General features: G+C 33.4%; 1 protein-coding gene and 1 long non-coding RNA gene across 2 annotated transcripts; both read right to left on the reverse strand.

The window, feature by feature from the left end:
* Positions 1 to 10,030: 10,030 nt before the first annotated feature.
* Positions 10,031 to 22,443, reverse strand: LOC114267291 (akuammiline synthase 2-like). Its single transcript, XM_028208315.2, has 4 exons — positions 22,137 to 22,443; positions 14,664 to 14,753; positions 10,759 to 10,936; positions 10,031 to 10,580 (listed from the first exon to the last, which is right to left on the reverse strand). Exons 1-4 carry the CDS (start codon positions 22,441 to 22,443, stop codon positions 10,031 to 10,033), a joined length of 1,125 nt encoding a protein of 374 aa, XP_028064116.2.
* LOC114267666 (uncharacterized) lies at positions 11,054 to 13,799 on the reverse strand. Its single transcript, XR_014366097.1, has 2 exons — positions 13,621 to 13,799; positions 11,054 to 12,329 (listed from the first exon to the last, which is right to left on the reverse strand). It is a non-coding gene; the product is annotated as an uncharacterized LOC114267666 (long non-coding RNA).
* Positions 22,444 to 23,782: the final 1,339 nt, after the last annotated feature.

Genomic DNA, 23,782 nt, shown 5'->3' on the forward strand with positions numbered 1-23,782 from the left:
AACAATTTTGTTTTTATTTATGTAAAGCTATTTACTTACAAAACACTTCCATTTCTCTTAATTTTTTTTTAGCATTTGGCTTCAATGTGAAAACATTTTTCTAGATTTTCAACTTCCAAAAAGGTGAAATTGCTAATTTATCCTAACAGCAAGTTCAATATTTCTTTTCTTCGTTGTTTGTTTGTCTTTGTTTTGTTTTTTTTTTTTTTTGACAAGAGCATGTAGTTCTTTCAATCCCTTTATTCTATCGTCATAATTATTCATGCTTATGTTAAGGATTTTGAGGGTCACCTATACCATAACAAATTTTGTTTTCTTTATTTCGCTAATAACATACTAGATATAGGGGTTGTTTGGTACAACTTTTAGAAGATGATTATATTTTATTTTAATTTGAGAGTTTATGTTAGACTGTTTGGTGCAACTTCTGCTTATAGCTTATTAGACAGAAAAAACTTAAATAGAAAAAAATTGAGTATTTAAAAGCTGAGGAAGGGATGTTTTTAACTTTTACCATTTGACTATCAACTTTTAGCTTGAGAAAAGCTCCACCAAACATGACTATAGCTGGATCAGGAAATTGCTTTGGGGAGTTTTTGTGAGAATGTATTTTCATGTAAACTTTTACAGAAAAATATAAAAAAAAAAACTATAATTCTTGTGTATAGATATTTTATTAGGCTTAATCTTGTATTTAAGTTGTCTTTGTTTTATTGTGTGAAGAGTTTTTGAATGAGTTTTTTCAATTCATAAATTGCTGTAACTGTGAAACAATGTCCCATATCACTTACGTATTAAAGTCACGTAAAGTAGACAAGTGTGAGGGTATCTTTACTTCAATAGCTAGCTGTTGGGGTTACGTTTTACCTCATACTGTGTAACATACTATTAGAGTTGTAGTAGAGATAGATGGGTGTGAATCTTAACTTTGCATGCGGTAGGTGTTGCCAGGTGAGCACCTCTTGCGAGAGAATCGCCTAGGTACCAAAGTAGAGTAATGTGAAGTAGACAAGTGTAAGGGCACTTTGACTTCAACAGTTAGTTTTGGGGTTGAGTTGTACCCAATACTGTGTAAAACTAATTTGTTCAATTTCACTTGAATTGTTATATTTTTGTAGAAAAATGCTAATAAAGTAATAAGATTTAGGAAAATGTCTCGTAGCTCAAATTTTGTGGCTCAAAAGTGGCTCAAATGGCCAAAACGACGTCGTTTTGGCCATTTTTATGTTGTTCTGTACTCAAAATGACGTCGTTTTGGCCATTTGAGCCACTTTTGAGTCACAAAATTTGAGCTACGTAGCATTGTCGTAATATTTATAAGTTTTTCTTATTGATGTGACATGCAATAATGAAATTTTAGAATCTAAATATGACCCACTTCAAGAATATAATAGGTGACGAATTAGTAAATGAAGTTTGTAGGATTTGTTAGTTTGTATAGTACTATTGTAATTGTTAAATAGAAAATATATAAATTTTTTTGTATATTTATATATTTTTTCGATAATGCTAGAATAAATGCACAAAAATAGAATATAAAAAAGTACACAAAAAACATATTTTGTGGTTTCAATTCATGTTTGATATGGTATGGGCTACATTTGAAATATATTCTAGCCATGTAATGTATTGTTGTATGTTTTATTTGCATGAACTTATCACTAATGTAGGTCTCATGTGGTGTGAGCCTTACAAAAATATGTGAGTATTGTGTAAAATTTTTGATATTTTTTTTTGGAATCCTTAGCATTGCTTTTTTATTTTATTTAATTTATGGAGGGGTGAGGTGGGATAATCAAGTCAACAATCATGAGTTGGGACATCCGTCTCCGTTGTTTCAACGCAAAATATTTTTCATTTTTTGTTAATTAGTTGAACAAAAAGTAAGTAAAAATATTTTTTTTGCATTATTTTTTAAAAATGACTTACTTTTAAAAATTTCATGAGTCAATTTTTACAAAGTTGACTTTCATTCATTACCTTTTCAACGTATTTCAAAAAGGTATCTTAACTCACTAAAAATTCATAAATGACAATTTATTGAATCAAAATTTCACTTCTAGACAATAAGATATATATTTTTTTAAGTGTCAACCAAATGCTGAAAAATAAAATAAATGTATATATATATATATATATATTTTTTTTTTGTGTAAAAGCAATTTACAAAAAGAATATTTTTTTGTATGAAATATCTTATGACGAAATAAATGGAGTCTAAATTAAAGTTGTTGGCAATGTGAATATGTTCACTATCCTTGGAAAAAAAAAAAGAAGGGATTTGTTGATAATATGAATATGTTATTATTATTATTATTATTTTTTACATTTTAATATGAGTTCTTTATTATTTTTTGTGTGAAAAGGTTATCTTGATTTTAAATTCTACATTGTACTGTCATAATCATGCAAAACAAACACTCACCAAAATATCTTTGAAAATTTTCACTTCTGTAAAATAAATATTAAAAAAATAATTCTTGTTATCTTAATTTCTCTTCACTTATCTTTTCTATTTTATTTTTTCTATTGATGTAAATTTAACCAATCAAATTTGCTTGTAAGCCGTAATTGAACTTGCTGTTGACCGCTCAATGGAAAGGCCAAAGGAGAGAATCAACATGGAAGATTAACAAGAGGCACGAGTTTAGGGGTGAGCATGGTCCGGATTGGAGTAAAATCAGGATCAATCTGTTATTTACGGATCTTGAAAAATTAGAATCAATCCAATCCTTTTAAATCGTGGAATCAATCCGAATCAATCCATTTAAATACGGATTGGATCGGTTTAGGACCACAGATTTACATAATTAAATAATAAAAAATATATATATAACACTTTAATTTCATAAAAATATAAGTATAGCACCATATTAGTTTCATAATAGCAACATGTCTTTTCGTAATAGCGACAAACTGTTCTATAATTTAAACAACCATAAGAAAACTAGTTCCACTATAAGTATTTGGACCATTACAAATTAACACTAAAAACTAGCAAACAAAAGTAATAAAATAAGATACTATGCAAGTATAGGTTTGGATTTAAGTTTTATATGAAATAAGAGAAGATACTATGAAGAGGGTGTATAATAAAAATATAGACTATTTGTATACGGTCCGGATCGGTTCCAATCCGGAACCAATCCATGAACTACGAATTTTTAATTTTTCAATCCGGAACCGAACTACGGATTCAAAAAATTAATCCAAACCTACTGGATTGGACTGGACTGGATCGGATTACGAATTTCACGGATTCCTTGCTCAGCCCTACACGAGTTATTGTCCTAAAATCATAATCACCTTCCTTACGTGCTAGTTTTAATAGAGGAAGGGTAAATTACACTTTGCATATTTGTAGTTTGTATCAAATTTTATTTTGTTCTTTATATATAAAATTGTGACGGTCAATCTATTATCCTTTTGGTCAAGTGTCAATATCCTCTTATGTTATTCAATTGTTTAAGTTTTAATATAATCTAGTTATGTGACTATTTATGAAATGAATGTAAGAGAAGAAAATCATTCCTCATTTTTTACCAATACACACTTTGTCTCACATAATAAGCATGTGGGAGTTATACAATATATATGTTCATATGCTGAAAATTAGAAGGAAATGATAAGAAAATATAGCTTTTGAAATGTAAAAAGCAGCAAAGAAATCGAAGAGAAAAGAAGAGGAATAGACATAAAACTTGTTAGTGTGGAAAATAGAGTTTCATAATTTCAATTTATACAAACTCTAGTTCGTCTTCTTAATCGTTCATAATTTGCATTTTGTTTTAGCCGAATATAGTCAAAATTTGATGTAAATTTTGAGAAGAAATGTGCATAGGCGGGAAGTGAGTATGATTCTCCTCGTTTGCCCTTATTTTATAGTTATATGTTTGTCACATTATTGATTTATGTTAAAGATTTAGAATAAATTACACTTTGCACCTCTACACTTTGCACCAAATCTCACTTTGGTTCTTACACATAAAATCGTGACAGTCAACCCTTACACTTTTGATCAAATCCCAATCTGATCCTTACACATGAAATTGTGATAGTTAACTCCTGACACTTATGAAATTGTGACAATTAACTCCTTGTACTTTTACTCAAATGTCAATGTTTCCCTTTTGTTACTCCATCGTATAAGTTTTTAACAGAAGTCAGTAATGTGATAAGCATATGACTACAAAATGAGGGCAAAAAAAGAAAATGACACAAATTTCTCATTTATACACATTTTGTCCCAAAATTTACATCAAATTTTGATTGTATTTAGTTAAAACAAAACAAAAATTGTGAACAATTAAAGAAATAAACTAGGATTTTGCAAAAATTAGAATAATGAAACTCTGTTTTTCACAGTAATAGAGTCTTCGATTTCTTTACTGCTTTTTTTTTTTTTTTTTTTATTTCAAAAACTCTATTTTCTTATTTCTTTGTCCTAATTTTCAGCATATGAACACACATATACATACAAACATATTTATTACATAGGGGTGTTTGCGGTTCAGTTACGGCAAGGAAACCTCTAATCCGCCATCTGTCCGTTGGATGGGCGGATTGGAAAAAATTAATCCACATCTGTCCGCTGAATTGACAGATGCGGATTGAATGGATTGGCGGATGGATGCAAATTGGTTTGTCTGTTTAAACTTTTACAAATTTTTAACATAATATAACAATTTTTCAACATTTTTTTTTTGGGATAATAATCCAACTCAACATAACTAAAAGATTATCAAGTAAATTGTCAAATACCAATAATAAATACATATAAGAAAATGATACATTATCAAAACTATTTCATTACTTTTTTTATTCAAAAATTATTTAATTTGATTTTTTTTTTTAAAAATGACAAAATTAAGCCCTATATTTTCCATACAAAAATATCAAATACCAACCTTTACCATTTGATAAAAGGATTTCCAAATTGAAAACTCGAACAGAATATCTAAACAAATTGAAAACACAAAATCTTACAAATTACTAGGGGTGCTCGCAGTTTGGTGGTTTGGTTGCGGCCAAAGGAACCTTAATTCCGCCATCCGTCCAAAATTAAGCGGATTGAAAAAAATCAATCCGCAACCGTTCGCTCGTTATCACGCATTCCTTCAAAATGCGGCAGATCAGTTCTGTTCGGTTTAGTCGGCTTGGGTGGATCGAAATATTCGCTACTCACCTCTAATATTATAGGGTAAAATATGCAAATGGTCTCTATAGTTTATACGATGTGTCAATTTGGTTCTTATTGTTTTAATTTGCTTGATTTTTCCTTTTAATTTAACGGATTGTGTTATATTAGTTCAATAAATAACGATTGTCAGGTTTGGTGGATGGAATGTCAAATGATGTGTCAATTTGGTTCTTGTCAAAATCAAGCCAATTAAAACAACATGAATCAAATTGACACATCGTGTAAACTACAGAGACCAAATTGACACATCATTTGACTTTTCGTCCACCAAACTTAATAGCCGTTATTTATTGGACTAATGTGACACAATTCGTTAAATTAAGGGGCAAAATTGAGCAAATTGAAATAATATGGACCAAATTGACACATCGAATAAACTATAAGGACTATTTTCATAATTTACCATATATATATATATATATAACTCTCACATACTTATTACGTAGGACTAAGTGTATATTGGTGAGAAATGAGAATGATTTTTCTCTTTTACCATCATTTCATAGTTACATGTTTATCACATGACTGGATTCTGTTAAACACTTAAACAATGACGTAATATAAGGGGCAAGTTGACACTTGACTAGAAGTGCAGAGCGTTGACTGCCACGATTTAATGTATAGGGACCAAAGTGAAATTTGACAAAAAGTGCAAGGGGTTGACTGTTACGATTTCATGTGTAAGGACCAAAGTGAGATTTGGTGCAAAGTTTAATTTATCCAAAGCTTTATAAGGTGGAGTAATAAAAGGGGGATATTGACATTTGACCAGAAGTGTAGGGGATCGATTGTCACGATTCATGTATAGAGACCAAAGTGGGATTTGACCAAAAGTGTAGGGGATTGATTACTTTCTCTGTCTCAAAATATTAGTTCCTTATTCTATTTTTCATTGTCCCAAAATATTAATCCTTTTTCAAAAATCAAGGACAAATAATATGAGTTTTCTATTTTGCCCTCATTTTAAATTCATTCACAACATAAAAAGTACAATTATGACAATTGATATTCCCCAAAAAAATGTACTATCAAAGGGTAATTTTGAAAAATCAATTTTTTTAAAGTGCAATAATTGTACTACCAAAAAAAGTGAGATTTCCCAAAAGGGATTATTATTTTGGGACGAAGGGAGTATTATAATTTTATGTGTAGGGACCAAAGTGGAATTTGGTACAAAATGCAAGAGTGCAAAGTGTAATTTACCTGAATTATTGACTCTAAAATATTAATACATTATTACAGAGAGTGTTTGACATGACACACGATTATTGAAGTTTGTTTTGAATTTTTTAAAATGTGTTGAAAATAGTAAAAATTTCTGTAATGTAATATGAGTGAAATAAATATAATGTTTGTAATGTGTATGGATCTAATATTTATAATGAACATGATCTTGGTTGTATCCCTTGATTCAAATTGATGCAACGAAATACACAGAGACTAGATATCATTCTAGTAGACGAAAGAGATTCTCGAATCCATAAGAAAAATAGAATCTTGAATCCACAAGGAATAAGAAATTCTAAATATTATTGAATAAAAGTTGATGCAGATTTCAACTCCTTCAGCTCAGCTTTGAGAGCCATATTATGTGCCTCATCAACAGTCCACACTACTGATTACCTTATCTTCTCTCGAATGGTTGATCTTAACCCATTGAGATTCTGGGCTACACATAGTTCTTTGGTCTCATTCAGATTATTGTGATATGAAAATCGAAAAAATTCAGTTGTATAATCAGATACAGATCTACTTCATTGGGTACAATTTCGGCACAAATAAAATAAGCATTGATCATAATTTGGTGGTGAAAATCCGTCCTGAAGGAGTTGTTTCATTTGACGCCAAGTCGGCATAGAATCTCTTCCTTGCCGATATCAGATTCTTTTGCAATTGATCCCACCAATTGCAGTACCTCCTTTTAGTTTGTATGCAACAAGTCTTTGATTCTAGAACATCCATTATCCTAAAGAATCGCTCTACCTCCGAAAGCTAGTTAAGAAATTCCTCAATATGTAGATTTTCATTGAATTGGGAAAGATCTATCTTCATTTTGTAGTCATCAAACCCTTGTTGTTGTAGCCTTCTTGGTTAATAATTGGTTAGAACTAGTTCAATCTCTAGTTCAGATTCCTCCTCATTGTCAGATGGACAACGAAGGGGACGTCTAGGATCATTCTGAATAGGTTGACCTCGGGCAAGTCTTCCGGTGTGCACTTTATTCTGGTTAATAGGTTGGCCTTAGGCAAATCCCTTAGCAAGGACCCTATCAACCACTGGTGGCCTATTGTTGGCGTTGAGATTCAGACCAATAGGTAGATCATGAATTTCGTTCAATTACTCTTGCTGTTTCTCAAAAGCAATCCACAGGGCATCGACCCCATGATCACTGCTAGTGGGGTTTGTATGATCTCATTTGTCTTGTGCCATTGAGTCAGGCGAATCCTTACTCTGATACCACTTGACGCAGCAAAATATATCACACGATGCTAGATATCGTTCTAGTAAACGAAGAACACCTCGAATCTACAAGGAAGAGAAAGAATTTTCAAGAAACTGAATTATATTGAATAAAAGTTATTTTTCCCGAAGGCAGACATGCTTATTTATAATGAACTAAACCCTAACTAAATAAAGAAAAATAAGGGTATTGTCATCTTAAAAATGCAATTATTATGTCAAGGGTTGCTCATGTGACAAGTTTCCATCTAAAACCTTAATATATTACTAATGGAAGTGGCTTAGTATCACAAGGTAAAACTTGAAAAGGGTTAACTATTGAGCTTTAAACATTAGGAGAATCACTAAAAAAGGGGTCAAAATTAAGGGATTACTGTAATTTACTCAATTTTTTATTATACCATATTCAAGGGAAAATTATACTAGTAGTCCCTGTATTTTGGTCTTTGTGTCATTTTGGTCATTATAATTTCAATTAGCTCGATTTTGACTTTAAATTTATGATTTTTTTTCCTCAATTTAGTCCAATTACTTACAATTGTTAGTATTTTTAAGAAAAAATATGCATATAAGTGACATATGTCATGCTTTTAGAGTTAAAATTATAAATTTACTTAACTTAGTGAATTATCCTTACATAATGTAGTGATCATTTTTCGTCAAAAATACTAACACCGTCATCAATTGGACTAAATTTATACAAAATCTAAAATTAAGGGTGAAAATTGAGTCAATTGAATGTATAAGAATCAATAAAATGATAACAAAGCGCAAAACATAAAGATTAGGGCTAGGTATAGGGTTATCTGACCCATAAAAACCGCCAAATCCGAATCACCCGCACCTTTTTGGGCGGTTTCACAAAATTGTTAGGGTCGGATGCGATTTAGGATTTTTCCTGTTTTGCGGGTTGCGGCGGGTCGCGTGTTTTACCTGCACGCGCACTCACCCGCACGCATTTGTATACAATTTTTTTTTAACCATTATATTTTCTTGTAAGTTTTGTAAGTGTGTAATCCTAATCTTCTATTCTCTCACTCACTTTAATCTGATTATCAAACCTGTAGGTACTAACATTATAATAATATTACATACTGTCTTGTTTGAAAAACTTATATTCAATTGGAATTTTTTTATTTTTTGCAAATCTAGTTATATGATTTTTTTTTCTATGTTAGTTTTTATTTAATTTTCATTCTAATTTTTTGTAATCCAGTTTTAATAGAGGATAGTGTTGAATCTCCCATAATAAAAAATATTTACAAAATGGGGAAAAACAAGCCAAAAAATAAATTTTAAAAGGAAAAAGCTTAATTTACAAACCGCCCGCACATCCGTGAACCCTATCCGCATCAACCGCAATCTGAATTGCGAGTGGTTGTGGGTTTAATTTTCTCCAAACCGCAGATATGCGAATAAATTCAAATTGCAAACCAAACCGTTAAAAACTGATCTGCAAGCAACCCTAATAAAGACTATCAATATAATTTGTCCCACATTCAGTAGGCAGTTTCCTCTTAAAAGAACAAACAATCATGTGCCCTTTGGTTTTATATAGGTGATTGCAAAGCAAAAGCCAAAAATCCTTAACGCATGAGAAAATTAGTTGATGAACCAACAATTTGTGAGAAATTATTCAATATTCTAGGAGTATTACATGTTTATACTTTCTAACCAATCATCTTTCAATATATCCCTTCATATTCTCCAATTACTCAACACAATACCCACCTATTCACGTTTTCTACCAACTATAATGATATGAAATACCATGTGTCCATACTCCAAGATTACTGAATAATTACTTACAAGTTATTGAATAGAAAATAATAAAACTGAATCAAAAAAGAAAACAAAATGTGAAATTAAATAAAAGTACAAGAAGTCACTATCCTAAAACCATAGTTTCCTTCCTTCGTGCAAATTCTAGTTACAATTCAGAATCTCATAGACCATCTGACACAACACACAATTATTAGCAACAAACGATAGTGCAGGCTCTGTCTCGAATTTTCTATAAAGTATAGGAAATAGTAGAAGGAAAAAGGTTGGTACCCTTTTACAGGATCCCCATCACCAATGTCTTGTGATTGATTAATTTTTTATTTTTGTTTTTGTTTTGTTTTGTTTTTTTTTCCTTTTATCTTTAGCTGTATCTGTGGAGATTATAGGAGTCAAGAAAAAAAAAAAAAGGGATCTGTATCATTTCTGATAGTAAAATAGGCATGACATGAGTCATTACTATCTAGCTAGCTTGGATAGAATTACAATTGGGTTCTTTATTTTTATTTTTTTAATAATTCAGTATTCGCCTCAATAAACTAATTAATTTGGAGGATTAATTTCACTGTTTACTAGCAAGGGTCTCAATTAAAGCCGAGGTTTTGGACTAGACCCGAGAAGTTGTTTGGAACTAAGAGAATTCGAACCGGAGACTATGGAGGGAGCACTGCCCCCAGTCCCAAGCCTTGACCACCAAACTAACTCTTTGGGATTAATTACAGGTGGATTCACAGAAACAAATTCAAGGAACTCCTGATCATGTTCTAGGACAGCTATTTCACACTCATCTATGGTCAACCAAGCTTCAATTTTTTCATCCAATCTGACTTCAATCAAAAAATCAAAATTCTTATTGCGTGAATCAACTGTAGCCCCAATATAACTAACCCACATGGGGTTTCCCCACCCAAAATCAACTTCATGGAAACCCACTTTGATCCAACTGCTAAACATGTATGGGATCAGATTTTTATTATTCTCATAGGTTTCTTTTAAGTCTTCGAAAAACTTACTAAATATTTCATACCCTTTTCCATCTCCTTGCTGTAGCTTTGGCAAAATATCAACTTTTGTTTTCTCTACTGCATCTCTCAGCAAGCCCAGCAAGCCATTCAATGACATGGTCTCCTCTTGGTAACTGCATCATAATGTACAACTACTTTCCATAAACAATTCCCAATGGAATATTTTGATGATGGAGGTACCAATATTTGTCGCCTTAAGTCCATTTGTTGACTCAATATGGAAGGTTGTTGCACACCCCAAACAGCTGTTGATGTAGCCATAGTATGTTTCCAAATGAAGGCTATTATTACTTCGTACGACTTGGATAAGGCACCTGTTCACTAGTGGCTTTAGCTTTGAGTCTGGATATTGCCTCGGAGTTGAACACAAATCTTTGTGTGATACCCTTTCCCTCCCTAAGCAACATCCTGTCAGGTGAGAGTGAGAGATCAACTGGCAGGGATTGTTTCGAAGCGAAGATTGAGGCCCCTGGGTGTCATGACCCGAACCCGCCCCTATAGGTTAGGATCATAACCGGACAGTAATTGTTAGATTACCTATGGTCTTAGACAGAAAACAGATTTTTAAATAATCATATGGGGCCAAAAGCGGAAGCAGACTTAAAAATTTTGTCCAATGAGTTGTGCTTACATGATAAAGTGAAACATTTCATAAACAGTCCATAATAACTCACACATAAAAACAGAGTTAATATCTTATACATCCAGGAACTTCAAGACATGCAGTCAACCAAAAAAAACAAGCTTATATGCATGGATGGTCCAACGTATTCACCGATATAGCAAAAGTGTAAACACATGAACAAAAATAAAGTCTCGTGCGTGAGACGTGCGGGCTGACTCCACAAAACTTGACTTCCTCTCATATCTTTCACTGAGGTTGGGTTTGGACATCCCTTTGCTCACCTACATACATACAAATGAGAGTGAGCGATAGCCTAGTGAATAATATCAAAATAAAGAAGTTACATGAATGAAATTCGTAACAGGCATATCTAACGGCCTTAAGCCCATTCACGTTTTTATCTAATATATCAAATGGCCTCAGGCCCAAACATATCAAACGGCCTCAAGCCCAATTCGTTTGTGTCAAACGACTTTTGGTTCAATCATTCATGTCAGACGGCGTTTGGCCCAATCCTTCATGTTAGACTATCATTCATGTCAGACGGCTTTTGGCCCAATCCTTCATGTCAGACTATCATTCATGTCAGACGACCTCTGGCCCAATCATTCATATCAGACGGCCTTTGGCCTAATCATTCATATCAGACGGCCTTTGGCCCAATCATTCATGTCAAACTATCATTCATGTCAGACGACCTTTGGCCCAATCATTCATGTCAAACTATCATTCACGTCAGACGGCCTTTGGCCCAATCATTCATGTCAGACGACCTTTGGCCCAATCATTCATGTCAAACTATCATTCACGTCAGACGGCCTTCGGCCTAATCATTCATGTCAGACGGCTTTCGGCCCAATCATTCATGTCAGACGGCCTTTGGCCCAATCATTCATATCAGACGGCCTTTGGCTTAATCATTCATGTCAAACGGCCTTTGGCCCAATCATTCATGTCAGACGGCCTTTGGCCCAATCATTCATGTCAGACAGCCTTTGGCCCAATCATTCATGTCAGACGTATTTATGTGTGTTTCATACTCATGATCATGATCGTATTTGTATTCACTTAGCCTTAAGCAAAAGATTGACATTTAGAATACTCATTCTTAATTCAAACATACAAATCCATAAGGCATGTACAGAAGTAACATTTGGGAAAACAACATACTTGAACATATCTTTACTAAGATATTACTCACAGTGTTCTGCCGGTGGATTCGTCCTTATGCTTGACCCTACACAATTCATAACACATATTGGGTCACAAACAATTCAATCCGTTCTTTAAGCTATTTATTTCTCTTAGGCTTCTTTCTTTACCTTTTAGGTCATTTACAAAGCTCAATGTATTCCTAAGAGTGCTTAGAAATGAAAGAGAACGGAAAACAAAACACAAAACCATTTTTCATAATTTCAGGAACAAGGCTCTCCGCTCGAGCGCAGATTTGGCTGCTCGAGCGGACCCCTTTGGTCTGCAAAAGTACTGGTTACTACATTTCTACGCTCGAGCGTGACTCTTTCCGCGCGAGCGAACATAAATGTCTGCAAAAGTTCTGGAAGCCAACATTTCACGCTCGAGCAGCGATTTCCCCGCTCGAGTGGACATGTCAAATTCTGAAATTTCCAGAATTGCATTTGAAGCTCAAACTTAGCATTCAAAGGGTCTAAAGCTCATGTTCTTGATACAAAATCATGGAAATCTTTATAAAATATGAGGACATAAGAAAATTGAGTCTAATTTGTCCAAAATCACAATTCAATTCCCAAATTATTTCACATTTTTCTTGACAACCCATACCAACTTCATATCTTTAAAACTCATGCAAATTAATTTCCATATCACCTTGAATTTCACATGCATGCGAAATATAGGCTTCATTTCCAACTTAGATAGCACAATTGATGCTCATCTTCATCAATGCATGATCAATTTTAAATCCATTACATCAAAACTCCTTTTAATTTACAAATTAAGTTCATTGTCCATAAACCCATAATTTTTTTCCAAAGCTTAATTCTTATTACATCTAAACATGAATCAATTATTATAAATCCATGGTGCATGTACAATTAGAGTATTAAATCTTGTAGAATTTGTCCGTGCATGTAGGAATTAGACTCGACTCATGCAAGTTATTCCAAAATCAAACCCAAAATAATTAATTCCCAATTTAACTTCCACAAATTTGAACCTAACTCTATTTCTTCACCATCTTACTAACTTCTTTGTAATTGCATGGAATTGAATCTACTTACTTCTTAATTTCAATTTCTAGATAATTTATCTACAAGATTTGAGCTTTGATTCCTCATCTAGAGTTCTTGATTGATGAGTTCCTTATGCATGCAATTTCCAAAATATAAATTAAAATGATTAAACTTAACATAATTTTCCATAATTATGTATGTAATTCATTTCTTGCTCAAAACCCAATTACTCTTTAATTTCATGAACATGATTCCAAACCCTTCTCAATCTCAAGCATAAAAAGAAGATCCTACATAAATCAAGCTTGAATCTCATACCTCAAATTTTAATTTCAACAATTTGATTTGATTTGATTTCTCCTTTAAATCTTCTTCTTTTTCTTTCTTTCTTCCTTCTCACAGTTTTGCACTAGCAGATTAACTACATTGTATGTATAAACAATGAAGTTCTCTCTCTCTCTCTCTCTCTCTTTTTGGTTCTCTCTTTTCTGTTTTCTATATGTTTGAATCTACTTCCCAGCACATGTATTACACACACACACAACTTCTCTTGTTGCCACCACGTTGCACACGTGCACACTTAATTAAGCTTCCAACACAACACTTCTTTGCACACCCAGAATTTCTCTGTACACACACCCATATACACCCTCAAATTTCTTAGATTCTCCAATTTATGATTAAAATTAACTTAATTAAGTAACACTCAGTCTTAATAAATCTTGATTTGTACATAATTAAATTAATTATAATTAATCACAAATCCTACATAATTTAATTAGTCTATTTGACTTTCTTAAGAGCCCAATTAATTATAACTAAAATTATCAATCTAAATCAGATTTTTAATCAAACTCCAAAACAAATTACATATTCAAATTGGACACCCCATAAACAAATTTAATTCGTAATAATCACAATTCTCAATCCTCAAAATTTAATTAACTTAATTAACTCCAATTCGGACCTAATTAATCGAATCTCAATTTTACTAAACTGAATCAAATATTTAATTAACTCCCAAATGGGTCCGTAATTAAAATTAAATTGATTCAACTTATTAATTTCGCGTCCTTAAGCCATTTGGACCCTTAAAATAAATCTTCAATAGAATCATATACGAATCAGATTCCATAATTCTCACAAATTCTAAATTAAATTAGGATAACGACTAATTAAAATCCCAAATCTCCTTAATTAACTAAATATAAAATATTATACGGGACCGGGTCGTGACACTCGGTATGTTAACATTGCTTCTGCTGCTGCTGATGATATTGTTGTTGTATGACTATGATTGCTTCTTGATAATCTTGACCTTGCAATGTTAATGGAGGCCCAATGTCTAATGAAGGCACTACCGGTTACTCCATCTATAATCTTGTACTTGAAACACCCAGAGATCACAACCCCACCACAAGTAAATATATTGAGTTGCATAGCAATTTGAACTACCGAATCACTTGGATTATGCAAAACATAATATGAAAGAAGTTGTTGCAAAATTGGTTTTATATAGACTTATTTTGGATTATTTTTGAGTCCAAAATTGAGTGGAGCCCACACGTCTTTTGGGGTGGGTCCAAAGAGGTGACGTGTTCCTTACTGCGTGGCAAGTCGCACGGTGAAGACGGTTCGTCAAAACCATTTATGAGTGAATGTGAACTTGACGTCGTTTTCGGATTCGTGGAATGGACATTTAAAGAATTAAATGTGGGTTTCCTTGAAATTGGTTGTCTCACATTGAAACTTTAAGAGAGCTTTTGTAAGTATATAAGCTCTAGGTGTACAACATTGGGTTGGGCACCAAGGGGCACCCCAAGTTTGTAGAAGAGAGGAGTTATGGACAAATGAAACCTTGGCTCAAACCACCACACACGCGCGCCGCCGCCGTGCCGGGTGTAGGGTGTGGGTCGGGTCGATTCTAATATTAATTTTTTGGACAAAATTTATTTGAATTTTTTCTAGAAAATTCTTAATGAGATTAAATTCCAATTTTGTGCCAAAATTGAATTTAATTTTCCGTCCAAATTTTACCACCTTCAGTCCGAAATTTCTAAACAGATTTAAACTGTTTTACAGTTTTAAAACTGCTAGAAACTACTGTGGTTACACAGATTTGAATCTGTACAGAGCAAACTGTCCAGCAGATCTGTTGAAATTCAAATAGTACCTGTTCATTCAAAAAACCCACTTGTTCAGTTTGTTTTTCACACCTGTTCAGGTCTATATATACCAGATCTGTTCTAGCATTTTGGTAATCTGAAATTCTTCATTTTCCTTCTACTTTTTCTCTTTTGCATGATACATTCTTCATATTAATTTTAGAAAAATTCAGAGAGTAAGAATATCGGCTTTTGTTTCTCGAACAAATTGTTTGGAGTGCTACTACAATTTGTGAAGATCATTGTATCCTTGGAGATAACGCCACTTAACCGTAAGCACCGTAGCGGAGCGAATCTGTCTTAAGGACAGAGTGTCACACACTCGACTTGATCTTTTTATTATTCATTCGGTTCGGTAAAATAAATTCAGTAAGTGATTTATTTTATTTGTTTGATTTGGTTTCAATTTATTTATTGTACACAGAAGATTGTTCCAACAATCTTAAGACAGATTCGAATTATTCTATTTACAGAATTTTTCGTTTGTTTCATTTTCTTTTTCTTTTTCTTACAGAAATTATTTTTTATGATTTTACAAAATAATATTCTGGTTGGAAAACAAATAGTAGTAATATACTGTTTGACAGATAGTAGTAATATACTATCTATTTTCTTTGACAACTAGTAGTAATATACTGGTGTCAGTAATAATTCAGAATATTTATTTTTGAAATTTTGTCAGAAATTAATTTTGGTTTTCAGAAATTATTTCTGAGTGTTCATTAATTAAAATTTTTTGTTTCAGTATTTTAATTATTGAAGTATTACAGAAATTTAATTTTCTGTGTGGAATTAATTTGGTTAAATAAAATTTTATTTTATTTTCAAATTAATTGAAAATAAAAGTTGCAATTCTTGTTTCTTTTATTTTACAGAATTTAAAATTCTGTGTTTATGGTTTAATTTTCTGTGTAGTATATAATTCTAATTATAATTTTATTTTATAATTTAAAATTATGGCTACTGAAACTGGTCAAACTAATGCTCAAACAAGTATTAGTATGGTGGCTGCAATTACGCCTACCCCTTCTCCTGTTGTGACTGTGCCAGTTAATCACGGTGAGAAGCTAGAGAAGTTCTCAGAAACTGATTTTAAAAGATGGCAATAGAAAATGTTGTTCTATTTTACAACTCTAAACCTGGCACGCTTTCTCTGTGAGGATGCTCCTATTCTAAAAGAGGATGAAACTGACTGGTAAGTGATTGCTGCGGTCGATGCTTAGAAACAAGCTGATTTCCTTTGCCGAAACTACATCTTGAACGAACTTTACAACGTCTACAGTCCTATCAAGACAGCAAAGGAACTTTGGGAGTCTTTGAAGATAAAGCACAAAACAGAAGATGCTGGTTCAAAGAAATTTGTGGTTGGTAAATTCCTGGACTTTGTGATGGTTGATTCTAAAATTGTAATCAGCTAAGTTCAAGATCTCCAATTCATTCTGCATGACATTCACGTAGAAGGCATGCCTCTCAGTGAATCCTTCCAAGTTGCAGCCTTAATTGAGAAATTACCACAAGGCTGGAAGGAATTCAAGAACTACTTCAAACAGAAGCGCAAAGAAATGTCTGTAGAAGAATTGATTGTGCGTTTGAGGTTTGAAGAGGACAATCGCAATTCTGAAAAGCGGGTTGGTAAGCATCTAATGAAGTCTAAGGCAAATGTGGTGGAACAAGCTCCAAAAGCCAAGAAACGGAAGTTTTCTAGAGAAAGTTCCTCACAAGTCTCTAAAGGAGGGAAATTAAAAAGTACAAGTTTAATGGCAAGTGTTACATTTGTGACAAAGAGGGACATTGGATCAAAGATTGCCGTTACAAACGCAAAGGCAAAAAAAGATCAAGCAAGAAGTATGCTCAAGGAAATATGACCGAAATGGACAAAATTTTCAATTGTGTAGATGTCGAAAATCTTTCTACAGTTGTTTCCGAGACAAACCTTGTCGGAAATCCTAAAGAATGGTGGATAGACATTGGTGCTACTCGCCACATTTGTGCCGATAAAAAGATGTTCACATCTTATTCAATGGTGGACAATGGTGGACAATGGTGAACAACTTTTTGTGGACAACTCTTCGACTTCTAAAGTTAAAGGACAAGCAGAGATTATTCTGAAGATGACATATGGAAATGAACTCACTCTCAACAATGTGCTGCATGTACCGGACATTCGCAAGAATCTTGTTCCCGGGTCTTTGTTGAGTAAAAATGGGTTTAGGCTAGTTTTTGAGAGTGACAAGTTTGTACTTACCAAAAAGAGATGTACGTAGAAAAAGCTTACATGTCTGATGGCCTTTTCAAAATGAATGTAATGACTGTTATACCTTCTGTTATTAATAATAATACATCTTCTTCTTACTTGCTTAAGTCTTCAAATTTATGGCATGGTAGACTTGGGCATGTTAATTATGGATCTTTGCGTAGATTAATTAATATGGAATGTTTACCTAAATTTGACATTGATTCAAATAATAAATGTGAAACTTGTGTTGAGGCAAAATTATCCAAAACTCATTTTCATTCAATTGAAAGAAGTATGGAACCACTTCAATTAATTCATAGTGACATTTGTGATTTTAAATCAATTCAAACTAGAGGTGGGAAAAAATATTTTATCTCTTTCATAGATGACTATATTAGATATAGTTATGTTTATTTAATTTGAACCAAGGATGAAACTTTGGAAACTTTCATTCAATATAAGAATGAAGTTGAAAATCAACTTGGTAAGAAAAATTAAGAAACTTAGAAGTGATAGAGGTGGTGAATATGAATCACCTTTTGGTGAATTTTGTAAAGAGCATGAAATAATTCATCAAACCACTGTTCCTTACTCACCTTAGCAAAATGGAATTGCTAAAAGAAAAAATAGGATTTTAAAAGAAATGATGAATGCCATGTTAATAAGTTCTGGATTACCTAAGAACTTATGGGGGGAAGCAATACTTTCTGCTAATTATATACTTAATAAAGTACTTCGAAAGAAAGTGAATCAAACACCTTATGAATTGTGGCATGGGAGAGTACCATCTTACAAATACTTAAAAGTGTGGGGGTGTTTGGCTAAAGTAGCTATTCCTAGTCCTAAAAAGACTAAGATAGGTCCTAAAACCGTTGATTGTATTTTCATTGGTTATGCCAAGAATAGTAGTGCATATCGTTTTTGATTCATAGATCAGAACATACCGAAATGCATGTAAATACTATTATTGAGTCTCGGAATGTATCATTCTTTGAACATGAATTTTCAAATAAGACTAGATAAGAGACTAGTAATAATAAAAGATCTTATGATACTATTACTAGTTAGGATCAAGAACATGATCAAGAACAAAAACAAGAAATAGATCAAAACGAAGAAGAGGAACCTAGGCATAGTAAACGTGCTAGAACCTCAAAAACTTTTGGTCCAGGTTTTCTAACATTTTTATTAGAAAATGAGCCTTTAACTTTTAAAGAAACTATGTCTAGTCCTGAGGCTCCTTTATAGAAAGAAGCTATAAACAGTGAAGTTGAATCCATCCTGTAAAATCACACTTAGGAATTCGTGGATTTGCCACCAGGTTGTAAACCTCTTAGGTACAAGTGGATTTTCAAAATAAAAATAAAAGCGGATGGATTAATTGACAAATACAAGGCAAGACTTGTGATCAAAGGTTTTAGACAAAAAGAAGGTCTTGATTACTTTGACACATACTCACCGGTTACTAGAATAACATCCATCAGAATGCTAATTGCTATTGCATCTTTGTACAATCTAGAAATTTATCAAATGGATGTGAAAACCGCTTTCTTAAATGGTGAGTTAGATGAAGAAATTTACATAGAACAACCAGAAGGATTTTCTGTTCTAGGAAAAGAAAAGAAAATGTGTAAATTGGTTAAATCATTATATGGTTTAAAACAAGCGCCAAAGCAATGGCATGAGAAATTTGACAAGGCAATGATATCAAATGGATTTAAAATTAATGAGTGTGACAAATGTGTTTATATTAAAAACATAGACAAAGGTTATGTCATTGTATGTCTTTATGTGGATGATATGCTCATCATAGGTAGTCATAATGACATGATTAAAACTACCAAGAAAATGTTGAATAAATATTTTGACATGAAAGACATGATCATTGCTGATGTAATTCTTGGTATGAAAATTACCAAAACATCAGAAGGATATGCTTTGTCACAATCTCATTACATTGAGAAAATACTTGACAATTCAGCAAAGATGATGATTATCTTGCTAGAACACATGTGGATGTTAATTTATTTCTTTCAAAGAATGTACAAGAAAGTATTTCTTAATTAGAGTATGCCCAAATTATTGGAAGCTTAATGTACTTGATGAATTGCACTCACCCAGATATTTCTTATGCAGTAAATAAATTAAGTAGATATACGAGTAATCTAGGAGTAGAACACTGGAAAGCAATTATAAGGGTTCTAAGATATCTCTAATTTACTTGTAACATTGGGCTTAATTATACTAGATATCCAGCAGTACTTGAAGGATATTGTGATACAAACTGGATATCAGATACTAGAGACTTAAAGTCCACCAGTGGGTATGTCTTTACTCTTGGTGGGGCGGTTGTATCTTGAAAATCTTCCAAACAGACTTGCCTAGCTAGGTCTACTATGGAATTAGAATTCCAATGTGGCCAAAATCGATGCCTGCTATATGCATACATTGTGATAATCAATAGGCAATAGGTAGAGCACAAAGTCATATGTATAACGGTAAATCACGACACATTCGTCGTTGACTTAACACCGTAAGACAACTACTCTCTAATGGAATTATTTCCATTGAATATGTGAAGTCTAAAGACAATATAGCGGATCCGCTAACCAAAGGGGTAGCAAGAGAGTTAGTTGAAAATTCATTGACGGGAATGGGACTTAAATCTATTAAATAAGAGTTACCACAACGGCAACCCAACCTAGTTGACTAGAGATCCTAAGATCTAGGTTCAAAGGGACAATCGAGTTGTGTATGACTCATAAGGATCACTAGGGAGTTAAATTCCTACCCATTTCTATGGTGAAATAGTGATGTCTGCAGCGTTTGAGGTTAAGTAAAATTTTAATGATTCTTATATCTAGGTAAACCTAGTGGAGTATGGCAGGATACTCTTCATACGAATCACCTATATGAGTGTGAACTGGGCCGATTCTATGAGATTTGTGAAGGGCTACAATTTTCTAGAGCACTCACGAAAGGCCAGGTTGTTCAGGGCCAAATGAACATAGTAGTGAGAGCTAAACTATGTTTGGTAATATATTGTGTGTGCTCTATTGTCTTGGTTTACATAAATGGCTGAGCAGTTTAAGACATCATATTCACTAATTAGCTAGTAAATCCAATAGTGTCTCACAAGGGAAGGTTCAAAGCCAAAAGCTATCTATCCTTTGCAGAATATTTCTAATTTCTATACTCTTTGTAATTAGATCATGTTGTTACATTTTCTCTTCGTCAAATTCCATTCATGTGGGGGATTGCTGGAAAATTGGTTTTATATAGGCTTATTTTGGGCCAACTTTGAGCCTAAAATTGAGTGGGGTCTACACGTCTTTTAGGGTAGGTCCGAAGATGTGACGTGTTCCTTTCCATGTGGCAAGTTACACGGTGAAAACGGTTCATCAAAACCATTTATGAGTGAATAGGAACTTGACATCGTTTTCGGGTTCGTGGAATGAACATTTAAAGAATTAAATGTGGGTTTCCTTGAAATGGGTTGTCCCACATTGAAACTTTAAGAGAGTTTTTGTGAGTATATAAGCTTTAGGTGTACAACTTTGGGTTGGGCCCCAAGGGGCACCCCAAGTTTGTAGAAGGGAGGAGTTCTGGACAAATGAAACCTTGGCTCAATCCACCACACATGCGCACCGCCGTGCTGGGCGCGGGTGTGGGGTGTGGGTCGGGTCGGTTCTAATAATAATTTTTTGGACAACATTTATTTGAGTTTTTTCTAGAAAATTCTTAATGAAATTAAATTTCAATTTTGTGCCAAAATTGAATTTAATTTTCTGTCCAAATTTTACCACCTTTAGTCCAAAATTCCTAAACAGATTCAAATTGTTTTACAGTTTTAAAACTACTAGAAACTACTGTAATTACACAGATTTGAATTGTATAGATCAAACTGTCTAGCAGATCTGTTGAAATTCAAACAGTACCTGTTCATTCAAAAAACCCACTTGTTCAGTTTGTTTTTCATACCTGTTCGGGTCTATATATACCAGATCTGTTCTAGCATTTTGGTAATATGAAATTCTTCATTTTCTTTCCACTTTTGCTCTCTTGCATGATATCAATCTTTATATTAATTTTAGAAAAAATTCAGAGAGTAAGAACGCAGGTTTTTGTTCGCCGAACAAATTGTTTGGAGTGCTACTACAATTTGTGAAGATCATTGTATCTTGGGAGATAGATGCCACTTAACCGTAAAGCATCGTAGCGGGGCGAGTCTGTCTTAAGGACAGAGTGTCACACACTTGACTTGATCTTTTTATTATTCATTTGGTTCGGTAAAATAAATTCAGTAAGTTATTTATTTTATTTGTTTGATTTGGTTTCAATTTATTTATTGTATACATAAGATTGTTCCAATAGAAGGTAGCCTAAAGACTGAAGATTGGGTGATTGTGCAGTAAGCAGCTCGGCCATGTCACAATTGACACGAGCAGTTGAGAAGAGGATCCCCTCATCGTTGCAGCCGATGGTGAGGCGGTCTTTGACTCTTCCTAAAAGCAGGTAGAAGAGAGCGAGTGTTTCTGAGAGTGAGTCCTTGAGTTGATTAATCAATTTCTCATTGACGTTGAAATTTGCATCCCTCTTGGGATAGTATAGGATGACTGGTGTATGACTTAGGCCAGCATTTTGATCAAGGAGAGAGAGTCTCAAGGTTCGTAGGTGAGGAGGTGTTGATGAAGATGGTTTTATGATTTCTTTGGAAATAAGTTCAACTTCCATCTTCATATGATTTCTTTGTGAGCTTTTATATTCCATCACCAAATTTGTTGTTGAAGCCTTCATCATCTAGCTTCCCGGTAGAGATCAAATTGAAGCGAATGTCGGGAACATGCCTCACATCTTTAAGCAACAACTTGCAACCCAAATTTATTTCCAAGCAAACATCACCCATGCCAACAACCTTGGACAAACCTTCATTACCCATTTGAACACACCCATAATCTCCTTTGGTGTAGGTACTGAAGAAATCAACTCGAGAAGTCACATGAAAAGAAGTACCGAAATCAATCACCCAATTGCTCTCTTGGTCCACAAAATTGATACAATCATGTTCACAAACAACCATGAGATCATCGGTAGTAACTGCCTTTGTGTCTTCTTGCTTCTTATCCACACTTTTGTCACGCATTTTCTCATTGTTCTTGAGTTTTTGACATTTTCACTTCATGTGCCCTTTCTCGTGGCAATAATAGCAGTCAATGTCTTTCTTTGAAAAATAACCATCTTTTGATTTGTTACGGCTTTGATCATGACCATGAGGAGTCTTACTCCTCTCCCTTGTTTTGCTTCGGCCTCTCACAACAAATGCTTCTGAATGAGAGGAACCCACTGATTTTCTTCTAGTTTTTTCATTCAACAAACTACTAGTGACTTGGCTCATTGTGACAACTCCATCGGGCACCGAATTACTAGCTGTCACAACCAAAGTCTCCCAATTATCGGACAAAGAACTAAGTAGCATCAAAGTTTGCAACTCATCATCAAAAATTATTTTCATAGAAGCAAGTTGGTTAACAATACTCTTTATTTCATTCAAATGTTCCGAAATGGGGCTACCATCTTTATATTTTAAATTAACCAACTTATGAAATAGAAAATTTTTATTTGTGGTTGATTTTCTGTCATAAAGGCCTTCTATTTTTTTTCATAAATCATGTGTTAAAGTTTCAGTAGCAACATGATGAAACACACTGTCATCAATCCATTGACGGATAACACCAACGGCTTTTCGATTAAGTCTTTTACATTCATCATCTTTCATATCATCAGGTTTGCCACTATCACTCTCAATAGGCCCATACAAATATTTGCAAAATAATAGGTTCTCCATTTTAGTTTTCCAAGTTACCCAATTGCTTCCATTGAAGCTAGACATACGACCCACATTCCCCTCCATTGATTTACACAAATAAATAAATCCAAATAAACCGTAAGCTCTAATACCAGTTGTTAGGGAAAATATATGATTTCCCACAAGTAATCAATCAATGGGAATGAAAACTAATGTGAAAAAATTAAATCAACAACAGCACAAGAATTTTTATGTGGTTCCCTCAATGTGAGG

Source organism: Camellia sinensis, chromosome 4 (genome assembly GCF_055761805.1).
Source record: "Camellia sinensis isolate YWXY chromosome 4, ASM5576180v1, whole genome shotgun sequence".
Taxonomy (NCBI): Eukaryota; Viridiplantae; Streptophyta; class Magnoliopsida; order Ericales; family Theaceae; genus Camellia; species Camellia sinensis.

What these genes read in the sequence shown, in the direction of transcription:
- LOC114267291 (XM_028208315.2), bottom strand. Translation starts at nt 22,443, where the DNA reads ATGAAGATGGAAGTTGAACTTATTTCCAAAGAAATCATAAAACCATCT. An exon ending in CTCAACTGCTCGTGTCAATT is followed by an intron (nt 14,754 to 22,136) that starts GTGACATGGCCG and finishes GTGATTCGGTAG; the next exon opens with TTCAAATTGCTATGCAACTC. An exon ending in CCTTATCCAAGTCGTACGAA is followed by an intron (nt 10,581 to 10,758) that starts GTAATAATAGCC and finishes ATTATGATGCAG; the next exon opens with TTACCAAGAGGAGACCATGT.